Source organism: Carassius carassius, chromosome 2 (assembly GCF_963082965.1).
Source record: "Carassius carassius chromosome 2, fCarCar2.1, whole genome shotgun sequence".
Taxonomy (NCBI): Eukaryota; Metazoa; Chordata; class Actinopteri; order Cypriniformes; family Cyprinidae; genus Carassius; species Carassius carassius.
Window position 1 is genome coordinate 6836264 of NC_081756.1, and position 16590 is coordinate 6852853.

Below are 16590 nucleotides of genomic sequence, written 5' to 3' on the forward strand. Positions count from 1 at the left end.
ATATTCTTATATTCTATAAATATGTATTGTATATAATATATAAAATTACTGTTATATGTGTATATATGCACACACAAAATAATTTTATGTATGTGTATTGTATGTACTGTTCATATAAGTTATATACAAATATTAAATAAATATATAATATTTATTTTGTATTCATATGCAAGTTATATATTCTTATATTATTGAATTCTATAAATATATATAAATTGTCTATATAAATTATATTTTAAGTTTTTTTTTAGTTTATGCTTTTGATTAGTTTATCTGCATAATGATTTACCAGCAACCTGTTTTTCAGATAATACTAGAGAGAAAGGGTAGAAGAAAGTGTATCTTTCGTGTATGGCTGAGATTTACAGCTCCATCACAGTGTTTTAGATTCTTGTAATGTGCTGCGTAAGGGCAGCGGGACACTCCACAGTTTATAAATCAACAGTCTTTTGCTTTATGAATGCTGTCTCAAGAAAATAGAGGCTTTTATGAAGGTCACAGATGGTGACTGCAGTGGAAACGGGTTCTTCTCCGAGTACGGTTGAGCTTCACATGCATACTTGAAGATACATAAACACTGAATACGGGTTATTTTCTGTACACTTACAGTACTGTTCAAAAGTTTGTGGTCAGTAAGATTTTGTTGAAGCTTTTTTTAATTGAACAAATATGCATTAAAATAGATCAAAAGCGACAGTGAAGACATTTATAATGATACAGAAGGTTCCTTTTCTAAATTAATGCTGTTCTAAATAACTTTCTATTCATTTGTATCCAGCACAACTATTTTCAACAATGATATTAATAATTGTATTTATTTATTTTTTGAGCAGCAAAGCAGCATATTAGAATGATTTCTGAAGGATCATGTGACTCTGAAGGCTGGAGTAATGATGCTGAAAATTCATCTTTTCATCACAGGAATAGATTATATTTTAACATGCATTCAAATAGAAAGCAGTTATTTTAAATTTTTTACTATATTTTTTATCAAATAAATGCAGCCTCTGTGAGCAGAAAAGACTTTCAAAAACAAACTTATATTTTTCGTTTGGCTATGCAATACCAGTAAAACGTCAAACTTTTTGATGCCATATTAAAGGGAAAGTTCACTCAGAAAATTTCAATTTTGTTACGCTTACGTTTTGGCCACATGACAAGTAGTTGTTATTGGAATTGTTTAACTACGTATCAAAGTTACAACACAAGAAATCACAGTAAACAAGGTAAATTTTGACTCACAGTGTTGCCAGATCTTGCTATGAAAAACAGCAAACAAGAAAAAGTCATAATAAATCAAACTTATGCCACATACTGAAATATAATGACCTGCGCATGCTCTATGAACTCTTTAAACTGGAGTGATTTTTAGCTGAGTCCAAATAATAAGCAATTTAAATAAATGGACATGGCAACCCTGCAAGTGTGCGCCTCTGCAAGGCAGCCTTCTACACAAAAACAAAAACAAAGTTCTGTGGTTAAGTTAAAATTGCAAGACATAACGAGTCAATGGTCGCTGTTATATTACTCTAGTCAAAAATAAGGGATGCCAACGTGCAAGATTGCAAAACGGTGCTACAACAGCATCATCCATCACAGATATTTGTTCTTGTTTTAATCATAAACTTACTTCATTTTGATCAATTTCTCATAAAACAAAACCTATTTTGTAATTTTGCTTCTCAATTAAATGATCTTTAGACATTTTCAGGACAAGACAAACTTTGCTAGTACAGGACAATTATGTTAAGAGAGCGTATTTTGTTTCATTTAGTGGATTCTTTAAATTGTCTTTACTTGATCTTTAAAAAGTCTTAAATTTACCTTCATAAAAGGTAAAAACCCTCCAGAAACCCTGTACTAAAGCAGCACTTTATGATTCATTGCACTGCACTCTTAAAAATAAAGGTTCTTCCAAAGGTTCTTCACAGCGATGTCATATGGTCATGCTCCCATATGGTCTAGCGGTTAGGATTCCTGGTTTTCACCCAGGCGGCCCGGGTTCGACTCCCGGTATGGGAACGCATGCTCCAATGGGTGTTGTTGGCGCAGTGGATAAGACACATGCCTTTGGTGTGAGAGACCTGGGTTTGAATCCACTGTGAGACACCAATGTGTCCCTGAGCAAGACACTTAACCCCTAGTTGCTCCAGAGGCGTGCGACCTCTGACATATATAGCAATTATAAGTTGCTTTGGATAAAAGCGTCAGCTAAATAAATAAATGTAGAAGAACCATTTTTGGTTCCACAAATAACCATTCCGTCAAAGGTTCTTTAGAGAACCAACACTTTCTTAACTTTTAATAATCTGAAAAGCCTTCTTTCACCACAAAGAACCTTTTGTGAAACAGAATTTGGTTTGGTTTGGTCCTTCATGGAACCATCTAGACGAAAAGGTTCTTTTATGGCATCGTGAAGCACCTTTATTTTTAAGAGTGTGGCTCTGTTGATGGCGGTCACTCACTGGAAATCTGTCTGTGTCATGTATCAAATCCAGTCTTTATAGACATTAATAGCAGAAGCTCGTGTGTGGTTCTGGTTGTGTTTTCAGGTGTGAGGAGCACTGTTTGAGCTGTCCTGATCCTGGAACGAGCTGCACGCAGTGTAAGGACGGATACAGCCTCTTCAGCCGGACCTGCATCATGAACGCCACCTGTAACAACGGTACGTGCCTTCAGTTTGTTGTGCTCCGCTTTTCTCCACATGTGTCAGAAACAGACCCCTGCTGGTACTGAGACTCAAACCTGCCACCTTCTGGTTACAAGTCTGACTCTCTAACCATTAGGCCCCAGACTGATTTAAGACAGATTCATGAGTCATTGTGGTGATTCATTAAATTGGTTCCTGTTTATAAGAGTCATTCTCTTGTGAATTAGGCTACACTTTGCACTGTGTGACAAAGACAATATTTGTATTATTTTGCAGCACCCAAACTTTCACTCATCTCAACACAACATAACACAATTCAGAGTGCAAACTCACAACTCGCATCAATTCATCCATGGCACTGTAGATTCAGTGACGGACGTGCGTAGATCTGTTAATAGAATTGAACATTATGAGAATGATTGGATTCCCACAGTTGCTGATTCAGTGTGTGTGTTTGTGTGTGTGCATAAGTAATTTTCCTTCATTCTTCTGTATTGTTGCGTTGGAGAACAAGGGCAGTGCTCTTCAGTTGCTTTCTCTGTCAAAACACAATACAAAATCTGTCATCATTTTATTCCTCATATTCCAAACATGAAGGATTTTCTGGCACTTCAGTTTTGGTCTGTTCACTCAAACTGTTTGACTTTAAAAGAGGCAACTCGTGAGCATTGAGCATTAAATAATATACGACAACGTGAGTTTAGGACTGATTCGTGAGTTACTGTGACTGATTCATTGAATAGAACCAGATTTGTTTGTGAATCAGGCTAATAATTCATTTAAAAATAATAAAATAATTGTTAAAATATACATATAATTGCCTTAAATTCCAAACCCTTGTTTTTTTTATTCTGTGTGGGGGGAAAAAAGTCATTATGTCTAACAATTGATTTTGTGTTTGATGAAAGAAGAAAAATGATGCATAAGACTAAGTGAATGATGTCCCTTTAAATATATGGGTCCGTTTTATTTTGTTGCAAAGAAGTTTGGACAGACAACATGGTCAGCTTTTATGAGACTTGTAGCTTGTTTCTTAAGCCAAAAACTTTCATATGTATTCATTGACTTCAATTTGACCTTGTTTATTTACTCATTTATGTATTTTTTCATGAAGTTTTAAGGAGCTTTCTGTTATGACAGTCTCATGGAGTAATTCATATAGATGACGTTGTGTCAAACTGACCTGACTCGGGTGTTTACGAGGCTCTCAGACGTCAAAGCCTCTCAAAGTTTGTTGTTGCACAGCTATAAACGCTGACATTAGAGAAAGGAGAAAGAGGGACGCAAAAGATTTCAGAAGAGAATGACGTATGGAGACAAGATTAAAGGGAAGAGGGTCTTGCGTGCGTGAGTGAAAGGCTGGAAGAATCAGGGCATTTGGGTTTCATCCTAGACTCTTAAAAATAAAGGGTCTTTAGTGGTTTTGGTGGTTCCATTGGATCCTTGAACATTCATGGAACCTTTCAAATGCAGAAAAAGATTCTTTATATTTTTTAAATTGTTCATTAAGAACTGTTCACTGAAAGTTTTTTTGGGGAACCAACTATGGTTCTTCTGTGGCATCACTATAGAAACATGAAATTTTTAAAAGTGTGTTTGAGAATTTTTTTTTTTTTTAAGAAACTTTGGGACATGACATGCAGGATCATTCAGATCTGTGATGTGTTTGATAAAGAGACACGACAGAAGTCTGAACCTTCTCTTTCTCTCTTCCAGCGGATGAAGTTTTCTGCGAGATGGTCAAGTCGAACCGACTGTGTGAGAAGAAGCTCTTCCGTCAGTTCTGCTGCCGGACGTGTTTGATGACGGCTGGATGACAGCAAGGAAAGAGACAAATGGACTGACCTACTATTTCTTTGGTTGTGTTATCTAATGTACATTTTAAACTAGCTATACTTTGAATATTAAAGGAATAGTTCAGCCAATAATATAAAATTTGCTGAAAGTGTACTCGCCCTCAGGCCTTCTTCAAATCCCTGTTCGGGCGAAGGTCCGGCTGCTTTCATGGGGCAGCTGTGGCCAAATGGTTAGAGACTTGAACTAGTTACCCGAAGGTTGCCGGTTCGAGTCTCGGTGCTGGCAGGAGTTGTAAGTGGGGGGGAGTGAATGAACAGTGCTCTCTCCCACCCTCAATACACATGACTGAAGTGCCCTTGAGCAAGGCACTGAACCCCCAGTTGCTCCCCAAGCGCTGGATCTATAGCTGCCCACTGCTCCGGGTGTGTGTTCACTTCTCACTGCTGTGTGTGTGCACTTAGATGGGTTAAATGCAGAGCACCAATTCCGAGTATGGGTTATCATAGTTCGCAAATGTCATCAGAACAAATTTGGAGACATTGCACCACTTGCTCACCAGTGGATCCTCTGCAGTGGATGGGTGCCGTCAGAATGAGAGTACAAACAGCTGATAAAAACATCACAATAATCCACAAGTAATCCACACCACTCCAGTCCATCAGTAAACATCTAGTGAAGCGAAAAGCTGCATGTTTCTTAGAAACAAATCCATCATTAAGGAGTTTTAACTTTAAAACATCACTTCCGGCTAAAATACGAGTTGTCTATCCATAATCTTGTTTTTTTTTACTGGAGGAAATGTTATTATGGATCATGGACTCATGTTTTGACCAGAAATTATTGCTAAAAAATCTTGATGGATTTGTTTTTTAAGTTTTTCAGGCTTTCTCTTCACAAGAAGCTAATTGATCATTGTGTGGATTATTGAGATGTTTTTATCAGCTGTTTGGACTCTCATTCTGACGGCACCCATTCACTGTTCTGATGAAGAAACAAGCTCATCTACATCTTGGATGACCTGTGGTTGAGTGCATTTTCAGCAAATATTTGTTTTTGGGTGAACTCTTCCTTTAATGAAATAAATAATACTCCTCATTTCAAGAAACCCTGTTTGGGTGCTGTTTGATTTCAACAAGATATATTGTTTTTAAACATGCAGTACATGTATAAATTGCTTCTTTTTTTTATTCAACGACATCACTCTGAATTATGATATAACTGTATATGAGAGGAGCCCTTCATAAATGATCATGTGATTTCCAGTGAGAATGATTACCTTGGTGAATGCCAGATAACGTTGGAGTGAAACTGCAATGTTAAGAGAGACATAAAGCTTTTAAATCACAAGAATGATCCAGAACAATGACACTGTACATTTTAAACTACGCATCTAATGGTATTTTAAATATCTGAAGGTGGAATATCTCCATCAAAGGTCTGAAATATAAACCTTTCCTTGATGAAAATGTGTGGTAGAGTCTCTTTTTTTCCCACAGTGAGGATGCATGTGCTGGTGGTCCACGTTATGTGCTGATGATCATTGGTTTGTTTAGGTTTTCCAGTGTGTTTCCATGTTCTGATATCAGAGCTTGTAAATATTTAGATGGGGCTCAACTATTTGCAATGCATCTTGGTGAACTGTCAGAGTCTGACCCGCAGTGACCCAGTGATGCTTTGACTGTAACGTCCTTAAGGGCATTAGATGAACACACACACACACACACACACACACACAATGATTATTGCAGTGGAGGTTCACAGCTGCTCTTAATACCATCCACACACAAATGAACCCGTGACACGTTCCTCATCGTGATGTTACTGAACTGAAGCTTCAGTGAATCTATTTAATGATTCTGGACTCACTTTGTGTGAAAAACAACAACACAGGACTGAGAGGCATAACTGCGTGCATAACATTGTGCTTTACTACTGAGCCCTGAACTATAATGATCCTGCTGTTCGATAATATTCTTCATTATCTTTGCTTTTCATTAACAGTTTGATAGATGGTAAATGGTACATTTGATTGCTCTGATGAGGTTTATGAATGCATAATAATCCGCTGAACTTGATCAACCTGTCGTTTCTTAAGATCTCCGAGTCCGAAAACAAAACGACCCTCCACATCTGAATAGAAAATCAGATGCAGCTTTGCATGTAGTTAGAAATGAAACATGTTTCGGCAGGGGAATGAAGGAGACCCACTAAGCACAGTTATGTCCAAAAGATGTCTTTTCTACGTCTTTGTCACTAGAAAAGACGTCCACTGAGGAGCCAGAATGAAAGTTTTTATGACGTCTGTTTTGGACGTGATCTGCACATCTGATATAGATGCTCATGGAACCTCAGGGTTAAACACTAGTTCAAATGTGCTCATTGTTTCTATTTGTAATTGCAAAGCAGCTCACAAACAGAGTGTGTTTGTCCAAAAATCATGAAAATAAAAACTGAAAATGAAACTGAAAATGAAACTTTGCTCACACCTTTGGACATCTTAGCATCTGTAATTCACACATCTTTGGATTGTGAGAGAAACCAAACCTGAAGGAAAGACTCTTTCAATCAAGGATCTTCTTGTTGTGAGGAGCCAGTGTTTCCACTGAGTGAGACACTGGTGCTGCCCTTAATCACAGAAATATGAGACACTTTCACCATTTCTGTCAGACGTCTACAGAAGCTCTTACTGAGAATTTACAGAGGTTTAGATGTTAATATATGTTTCATTTGAAGTCACCATTGTGGTGGGAAGCTTTTGCTTTAGTAGGGCTCTTGGTCCCCGTACTTGTGTTAGCATTTCTTTGGCGGCTGTAACTCTGTCTGTGAAACACAATAGTTGTGGCTGAGAAAGCAAAGATAAAGTGACATCAGGTGTTATCAGCTCCTTGTCAGTGACCAAATAATAGAGTAACTTGTTTACAGCCACTATAACCTTGTGAAACTGCAGTATTGGCACCAATAGCATTACATTTATCACTTTTCCCGAAGGATAAAAAAAAATGTATATGCTCCCAAAATTTTGAGAAAACGTTTCACATGGTCACACACAGACATCAATATTTGGCCTATGATTCACAACAATGGTGACAATCAAATAAAAAAAAGCTTGGGTATCAAGCATGAGTTTTGTACTATGAAGCTTTTTTGATTGTCACCGTTGTAGTGAATCATAGGCCAAATCTGATGTCTTTCCAGAGCTGTATGTCCACAATGAGCACATTTGAACTAGTGTTTAACCCTGAGGTTCCATGAGCATCTATATCAGACGTGCAGATCACGTCCAAAACAGACGTCATAAAAACTTTCATTCTGGCTCCTCAGTGGACGTCTTTTCAACGTACGGTTCTAGTGACAAAGACGTAGAAAAGACATCTTTTGGACATAACTGTGCTTAGTGGGTATGTTCTTCACAGCATCTGTGGTTTTCTTTTACACGCTTAGTTTATTTTACACAACCTCAACACATCTTAAACAGGATCAGGAGAAACTGGCTCAGACTAAAGGCCTGTGCTGCGCTCTGGCTGACGCATGAGGGACTCTTCGAGTTGTTTATTCTTGTGCTCATAGGGCTGGTGGGTTAAGGGTGAATGTTTTTACAACCATGCCCTGTACGCATCATCAGAGTTTTCATGCGCATTAAAATCATTTTTTATTAGAGCCGCGGATCTGCTCTCGTTCACTTCCGTCAAGAGCCGATCAAACCCGATCAAACATCGATCAGGAGTTTCAGCAGCGCTTCAGGTGTCTGTAACTTATCGCTACAGTACAAATCTTGCCATCTGCCAAATGAGGTGCTTAATGAGTCCTGTTACAGTGAAGCAACAAATAATCTAAACGGGGACTTGCTTCTATTGTTTTTAATATACAGATAGTTATAGCCTACACTTTTTAACCCAAACCCTCACAGAAAACTTTCTGCATTTTTACAATTTCAAAAAACTTGGTTTACCTTATTTTTTATTTTATTTTATTTTTTACCAGTTTTACAAATGAGTGCGTCCCCAAATTTAGGTTTTTGGCGATTATGTCAGGTTTTGCTTACTTTTGGGTACAAATTTGTCCGCAAAATATGATTAACACTCCATTAACTCTCCATGCGTAATGTTTATATGCTCATAAAGTCATGCTCATAAACCATGTTTGCAGTACCCATGTTACTGTGTGTGTGTGTGTGTATATATATATATATATATATATATATATATATATATATATGTATATATATATATATATATATGTATATATATATATATATATATATGTGTGTGTGGGGGGGGGGGGTGTTCATAAATAAATATGTGTTCAATTTGAAATAGCCATATTTTTGAACGAATCGGGTGATTAAATGATTCACTGATCCATTCATAAAAACATTTTCTTACTTCGTTCCTGAATGAAATGTAAATTATTTTGACAATTTCTGTAATTTATTTAAATATTTGGGGTCACACATTAAAAACATGGTTAAAATTTGCACATTACAGGAGGGTTAAAAAACCCGTTTCTCTTTTATGTAATTATTTTCTGTTTGCACGATGTATTATTGCGGCTGTAGCGCGTTTCTCCTCCCGTCCGCCCGGGGGCGCTGCAGTTCTCGCGCAATCGCGTCGTTTGTTTCGAGAAGAACAAAACAGACGCTTCCGTTCGGCGGCAGCGCGTGTGCGAATCAAACATTTGTAATAAAGTTGTGATCTAAAGTCTGAGTCGTTCCTTTCAGCGGCTGACATGGTGAAGTTGACGGCGGAGCTGATCGAGCAGGCGGCGCAGTACACGAACCCTGTGCGGGACAGAGAGCTCGAGCTGCGCGGTGAGTCGAGACACAAACACTCGTTTATCTGCCTAACTGCGGGAAATAACTCACGCTCCTGTGTTTACAGGCTATAAGATCCCCGTGCTGGAGAATCTGGGTGCCACACTCGATCAGTTTGACACCATTGATCTGTCCGATAATGAGATCAGAAAGCTGGACGGATTCCCGCTGCTGAAGAGACTCAAAACACTGCTGATGAACAACAACCGGATCTGGTGCGAGAGTCAGATATCAACATGTTCTGCACTGTTTATCTCAATATTTCTTATGAACGATGTCAGAACATACTGCTCAGCAGTGTTATACTGTCCGCTTATGAAACGATGTTAAAAAAATGTTTGTGCAACAAACATTCACCCAAAATGGGACCCCATCTAGCAGACAAATGCAGAAGCAGTGCTAAGATTTGGGGTTTTATTCCAGGGAATGCTTAGCAGAATAATAGTTCATCCAAAAATGGATGACACACCTTCAAGCCACCCCGAGATGTAAATGAGTTTTTTTCCAGATTTGATGAATTTTCGCATTGCATCACTTGCTCACCAGTTGATTCACTGCAGTGAATGGGTGCCGTCAGATTGAGAGTCCAAAACATCACAATAATCCACAAGTAAATCTACACCACTCCAGTCCATCAGTTAATGTCTTGGAAAGCCGAAAGCTGTATGTTTGTTAGAAGCAAATCCTTCATTAATACATTTTAACTACAAAACATCGTTTCTGACCAAAGTACAAGTCTATACATTATAACTAGTTTATAGTTTATAATATCAAAATCCACCAGCATTTGTTTTGGACTGTAAACAGTGCTTGATCTGTGCATATTTCTCTCCTGATTCAGATGAGATTACTTCTTCACTGGAGAAAGAAAGCAATATTATGCATATACTTGTATTTATAGCCATAAGCAGTGGTTTGAATAAAAAAAACAACAACCCTGAGTTGTGTGGATTATTGTGATGTTTTAATCAGCTGTTTGAGTTTATTACTCTACAGCAGTATGAAGTAGAGTTTATGGTTTGACTGTTTTTGTTTGTCTTATTGCAGCCGAATTGGAGAGAACCTGGAGCAGTCTTTACCAGACCTGAAAGAGCTCATTCTCACAAGCAACAACATTCAAGAACTGGTGAGTCCAACCATAGATGTGCTGTTATCACATTAATCAATCGCTCTGTGAGCTCTGAAACTGGTTTCACTGGATTGTCGTCAAGTGGTTGTTTCTGGTTCTCAACAGGGTGATTTGGATCCTCTTGCATCAGTCAAATCATTGTCCCTCCTCAGGTACCTGCTGAACAAACTGCTGTTTGACACTTTTTATTAAGCTTTGAGGTTTTAACTTCAGCTAATTTGAGCTGTGTTTCTGTTCTGTAGTCTCCTCAGGAATCCAGTTACTAACAAGAAACATTACAGATTATATGTCATCAATAAAATACCACAGATCCGAGTTCTGGACTTCCAGAAGGTGAAAATGAAGGTATGATTAAACCATAACACGTTATTTATTTATTTTTATTTTTTAACTACACTATCATTCAGAATATATATTTTTTTAAAAGAAATTAATACTTTTATTCAGCAAGGATGCATTAAATTGATCAAAAATTACAGTAAAGATATTTATAATGTTACAGAAATGCTGATCATTTGAAATGTTTTCAACATTGCTGATAAGAAATTTTTCTGGAGCAGTAAATCAGCATATTAGAATGATTTCTTAAGGATCACGTGACACTGAAAATTCAGCTAAACATCACAGGAATAAATTAAAATGTACTCGCAAAGTTATTCTAAATTGTAATTAGATTTCATAATATTTCAGTTTTTACTGTATTGTTGATCAAATAAATGCACCGTCAGTGAGCAGAAGAGACTTTCAAAAATAGTTTGGACCCCAAAATTTGGAACAGTAGTGTACATCACGCTTTAAAGGGGCCATGAACTGATAAACCAAAGTTCCCTCGATCTTTTGACGTATAAAAGGTCATTGTACTATAACAACATCCTGTAAGCTTCAGGACTCAAATCGTACTCATTACTCTAAAAACAGCTTATATTGAAGCCAATCTGCCAAAACATGGGGTTGTGGAATGTGCCACTTTATGATGTAATAGTGTGGCTAAACCCTGCCTACACAGAAGATCAACAACTGTGTAGCCCCGCCCACCAATTGTAATCGCTGCCTGTTTAGCCCCACCTACTAAAGTGTTAGTACGATGAGAAGGAGAGAAGAGCAGTACAGGATCACTGGACTAAAAAAAATTACCTTCCAAAGGATCCTAATCCTGGAAAAGTGATTATTTGTCTAAGTAGATCATTGTTAGTTTGTTCAGTACATTTCATTGTGGGTTCTTTGGTATATCAGTCGCAGTTCCGTTGAGTTTGCACTGTTCGTTTTGATAAAAGCATTTGTGAAAGTGCAAAACTCGATTAATGCGCTCAACAGTCTGTCATCGGCTACAATGCTCATCACTGCAACCTTTCATGTGACGTGAGCAGGGGCGCTGCCAGGGATTTTGGGCCCCATGACAAAAAAATCTAATTGGGCCCCCTCTGCGCAGCTGTTGTCACCACATCTCTAGGACCTAACTGTCCCATCAAAAGCTTTACATAACTCTAATCAAAGGCTTGCAACTGTCTTGCTGCTTGTAGTTCAATACTAGTACTAGCACAATATTTACTGCTGGTGATTTGTAAAATGCAAGTCTGCATACAGTATGCAGTTCACTATTTGATGCAAGATTTAAAACTGTAGATTTTACTTAACATGTATACATTTATTTAACGTCTTTTGTTGGTTAAAATGATTGACAGGTATTTAATTGGGAATGCTGTCCTTTTAAGACGAAAGACATGCATTAAATACTGACACACGTTCCGTTTTCACACACCTGTTCACGTTCACTTAATCCATAACCTACTGTATTTACGAGAGATACTCTACACGATAAACATTTGACTGTTGCGTGTGTATTTGAGCGCTGAGAACTGATCGCGCGCTGTATGTGAGAACTGAGGAAGTGGCGCGTGCGCGCGAGAGAGTTAGGTCCACAGAAGCGCGCATGCGCAGTAACGTTTATGTTGTTGCCGTTGAAACCGTCTATACGGCGCCCATGGACGTGAGTAGATCTAAATATAACGCTATAATCGACACACTTCATGATTATTTATTATTATTATGTCAGCCAATCATAGCAGTAGGCGTTTCCACAGCAGACTCAGAGCGTTCAAAGAATCAAATTTCCTTTTATTTCTAAATTATGGCAGTTTTTGGTGTGAAAGTGCACCTTAGGAAACATTATGCGGTTCATGTCCCCTTTAAATAATATGTCAGGTGTCAAAAGGTTTTTTGTGCAGTTCATGTTTGTTTTCGTTCAAATTTAAGACTTTGTTTTTAACAGATTATTTCTACTCAGATTTCTAGGTGTTCTCTATTTAGAAGAATAACTTGAGGGAGACTTTAATCTTGTAAAATATGATCTGTGATGCAAATACACCTTAAGTTTGAATCCTGAAATGCGATTGTGTTAAATATTGGTCTGGTTGTTTACTAATGCCGACTGTTTGATAAGGCTTCCTTTAGACAGATTGTTTCTGTTTTCTGTTTATGACTGTGGGCTCACCCTGTTCTTCGTGCTTTGTGTAGTTTATCCGTCATTATAGTGATAATTCCCCTTTGGATCATTAGTTTAAGCGCACATTCAGACTGAATTTGTGTGGTCAAATTCGATTGAGATCATTCAGTATATGCGTGTGTGAAGAACAGCCACGTGGTCTGTTGTGAACCTCTGCTTTAACTCTGATGTATCAACGCAGGAACGGCAGGAGGCTGAAAAAATGTTCAAAGGCAAACGAGGTGCCCAGCTTGCAAAGGATATTGCCAAGCAAACCAAAACGTAAGATGAAAGTCCTTGATCAAGCACAGCTCCCCTGATGTACTGGACTGTGGAAGTTCTGACACCCGACATCTCAGAGAATGAAGACTGACTCTGAATTGGCTGTTTAGATCTTGATGTCCATGCCAAACTTCAGCAGTGCTTCTCAGGGGAGCTGGCTCAAGGCTTTTCTGTCTCATATCAGTTTATTCACATTGATAAGATACTCCAGATACTACACTCTGGTTGTGGGGACAGTGGTTGAAAGGCTGCAGAGGCACATAAACACGGTGAGGTTGTCTGAACAGCAAATGTCCTCTTGATGTTACTCTCAGGTTTACTCCAGGAGCAGCACTTCAGACTGAGATCAAAACCGGGCCGTCAGCTGCAGATGTTGAAGCCATCAAGGTACGAAAGAAATGATCACTCGAGGATGCTTAGTGCATATGTTTTTAATATTTAAAAAAAGTGTGTGTGTATGTGTGCTATTGTTTTTGTGACATATCAGGACACAACTCTGTATAATGACATGGGTATGACACAGGTATTACAAGGAGAGGGTGACTTGTGAGGACATAACCCATGTTCCCATTTTTCAAAACGCTTATAAATCATACAGAATGAGTTTTTTTTGAGAAAGTAAAAATGCACAAAGTTTCCTGTGAGGGTTAGGGTTAGGTGTAGAGTTGGTGTAGGGCCATAGAATATACAGTTTGTACAGTATAAAAACCATTACGCCTATGGGATGAACACACTTTACACAAAAACAAACGTACGTGTGTGTGTATATATATATATATATATATATATATATATATATATATACACGTTTTTTTATATATTTCTAGAATATAACATGTATTCGATACTGATTATAAAAAAAAATATATATATATATGTGTATAAGTGTAGGTATTTGTATTTAGATATTTATTTTACATTTATTTGATTTAAAAGAAGTGTCTTCAAGGCAGTTTTTCGATCTAAAAAAAAAATACAGTAAACAACCGTAATATTATGAAATATACATAATTCAATTTAAAATAACTATTTTCTATGTGAATATATTTTAAAATGTAATTTATTAATGTGGTGCTAAGCTGTATTTCATCATCATAACAGTCTTCAGTGGCACATGATCCTTCAGAAATCATTCTGATATACTGATTCGTTGCTCAAGAAACATTTATATTATCAATGTTGAAAGCAGTTGTGCTGCTTCGTGTTTTTCTGGAAACCCTGATACATTTTTATTCAAAATGTTTCAAAATGACAGCATTTATTTAAAAAAAAAGTCTTTACTGTCACTCCTGATCTATTTAATGAATCCTTGCTGAGTAACCGGATTGATTTCTTTCTCTCCTCAAATGTCAGTTTAATGTATTCATATATGGAAACATATAGGTTGATGTCCTGGTGTAATCTGTCTCACTTGTGTTGTTTATGTGAAGAATGCTATTGCTAATGCCACGTCATTGGCTGAAGTCGAGCGGCTGAAGGGACTCCTGCAGTCCGGACAGATCCCAGGACGAGAGCTGCGATCAGGTATTGGTTTTAATTCGCACTTAAACATATTAACCACAAATGATGAGAAAAGTCATGAATTCATTGGTGGAAAAAGCGGGAATTCTGTGTGTTGCTGGGAAAGTTGTAACATCGCTGCGGTTGATGATTGCTGCTCTTAGTGCGAGTAGCTCACGTGCGTCTCAGACTGAAGCTTTTCTGAAAACCTGGTTTGTTTGTGTGCAATAAAACCAAATTTTTAAGCACTTACAATGATCGAGCATCTCACAGGTCTTTTGTCTCTTTTAGGAGCACCTAACATGGTGGAGGAAGAGGAGGAGATGCAGGAGTCCGAGGCCATGAATGAGGAGACGCAGGGAGCAGAGGGAGAAAACGGAGACACTGATGACATGCAGGAAGATGTGCACATGAATGGATCATAGATATGTTCGCTGGTTGATGTTTCAGAATCGTCAATGCTTTTTGATGCCGTGTTTGACAGCACTTGTTTCAATAAGTGTTGTTTTTTTTGTAAAGTACATTAAACTTTTTTTTTATTAACATTGATGTGAATGTTTTTGTTCTCTGTGCATCTGAACATGGTCATGAATTTCTTGATTATTTTCTAATATTTTGTGAACTGAAGCCTGTGACCACCGCCAAAGATTAGAAATTAAAATATTAATACTGATTATTTACAGTTCGCTCATTATTTTAAGAACTTAACTAATGAACTTAAACTATAAATGCATGGCACATTTCCTGTATAGTTCATTTGTAAACCGTTAGAAAATATGCATTTTTTTTAGATGCCTCGGAGCCCTAAAATATGACCATCCTTGTGATGAACCCAGACATCCCAACCTGCAAAAAGTCATTTCAGGGAGGTACCCCCCCAAAAAAGGAAGGAAATACATCTCAGCTGTAGTCACCTTCTCAGTGAGACATTGCCTATCTGAATGGGAGAACTGAGATATATTGGAGCAGCCTTCCCTGTGCTTAGCCTCCCTAACATGTTGTGGTCCCTAACAGATATAAAAGCATAAAATATTATTTCTATAAGCTATAGGCCTATGTAATTATTCGTTAATTATGTTTAAATATGTAGATTACTTTTACTATTTATATAATCTGTTTATACAATTTATGTAAACTGCTTTTATTTATTTTCCATTGCAACTTTAAACAGGTCTAAGGAGTTGGTTGTTTTCATGTAGCCTTGGCAACTAACCTGAATAATATGCAGATGAAATTAAACTTGTCAACTCACCTCAACATGCCTTTTGCAATCATATAACCCACCATGGGCAATGCTTGAGCAAGACTGTCATTATGTTTGACACCTATAAGACAGGAGTACACTTTCGTGTAGTCTGCCGTAAAATGTGTCTTATACTTTTTTTTGTTTTGTGGCACTCTCCCTCTGCAATAGTGCTCCTGTTTCTAGATAGAAAAAAGAGATAAAAGCCCGCCCACACTGACAATTGATTGGTTGATTTGCAGAAACAGGCCAATCAGGATGCTCTCTGTCTTACATGCGCTTCGCACACACGCACATTAGCACACACACGCAAGGTCTCTCGGTCCCTATCCCTCTCTGCCGTGCGTGCGCTACACGGTTTGAAACACAGTATCTGTTTCGCATGCGCGCTTTTGCTCGCTCGGTCTAGATTCCGGGAGATTTTAACTAATTTGCGGGTCTCAGGGAGCCGCTTTCAATATGCGGGAGACTCCCGGAACTTCCGGGAGACTTGGGATGTCTGTGAACCCAATCTTAAATAATAAAAAAAAACATCTATATATTTTCTCAAATAGTTTTTCTAAGTAAATTCGTACATTTAGTATAAATACACAATTTAAAATGAATTAAACCTATTATAAATCGCACTTAAATATTTTAAATGTCTGAAAATATTTAGTTCCAATTAAGATTCATTGTTCTTTCCTACTCGTAAAGT

At 37.6% G+C, this 16590-nt stretch overlaps 2 protein-coding genes and 1 non-coding gene across 4 annotated transcripts in view; all 3 read left to right on the forward strand.

Moving 5' to 3' along the window:
- The window catches only part of LOC132101264 (proprotein convertase subtilisin/kexin type 6-like), a 69017-nt gene extending 64436 nt beyond the window's left edge, over nucleotides 1-4581 (forward strand). For both annotated transcript variants that reach the window (XM_059506077.1, XM_059506086.1), the window contains 2 exons: nucleotides 2553-2665; nucleotides 4367-4581. In XM_059506077.1, coding sequence (XP_059362060.1) covers nucleotides 2553-2665; nucleotides 4367-4467 — 214 coding nt within the window. In that variant the 3' untranslated portion in view covers nucleotides 4468-4581. The remainder of the gene's footprint in view (nucleotides 1-2552; nucleotides 2666-4366) is intronic.
- On the forward strand, nucleotides 1951-2022 carry trnae-uuc (transfer RNA glutamic acid (anticodon UUC)). Its single transcript has one exon. It is a non-coding gene; the product is annotated as a tRNA-Glu (tRNA).
- Nucleotides 4582-9012: 4431 nt separating the features above from the next.
- LOC132101230 (U2 small nuclear ribonucleoprotein A'-like) lies at nucleotides 9013-15193 on the forward strand. Its single transcript, XM_059505999.1, has 9 exons — nucleotides 9013-9254; nucleotides 9325-9472; nucleotides 10305-10383; nucleotides 10492-10538; nucleotides 10629-10731; nucleotides 13071-13150; nucleotides 13465-13537; nucleotides 14581-14674; nucleotides 14942-15193. Exons 1-9 carry the CDS (start codon nucleotides 9173-9175, stop codon nucleotides 15073-15075), a joined length of 840 nt encoding a protein of 279 aa, XP_059361982.1. The 5' UTR covers nucleotides 9013-9172; the 3' UTR covers nucleotides 15076-15193.
- The last annotated feature ends 1397 nt before the right edge of the window (nucleotides 15194-16590 follow it).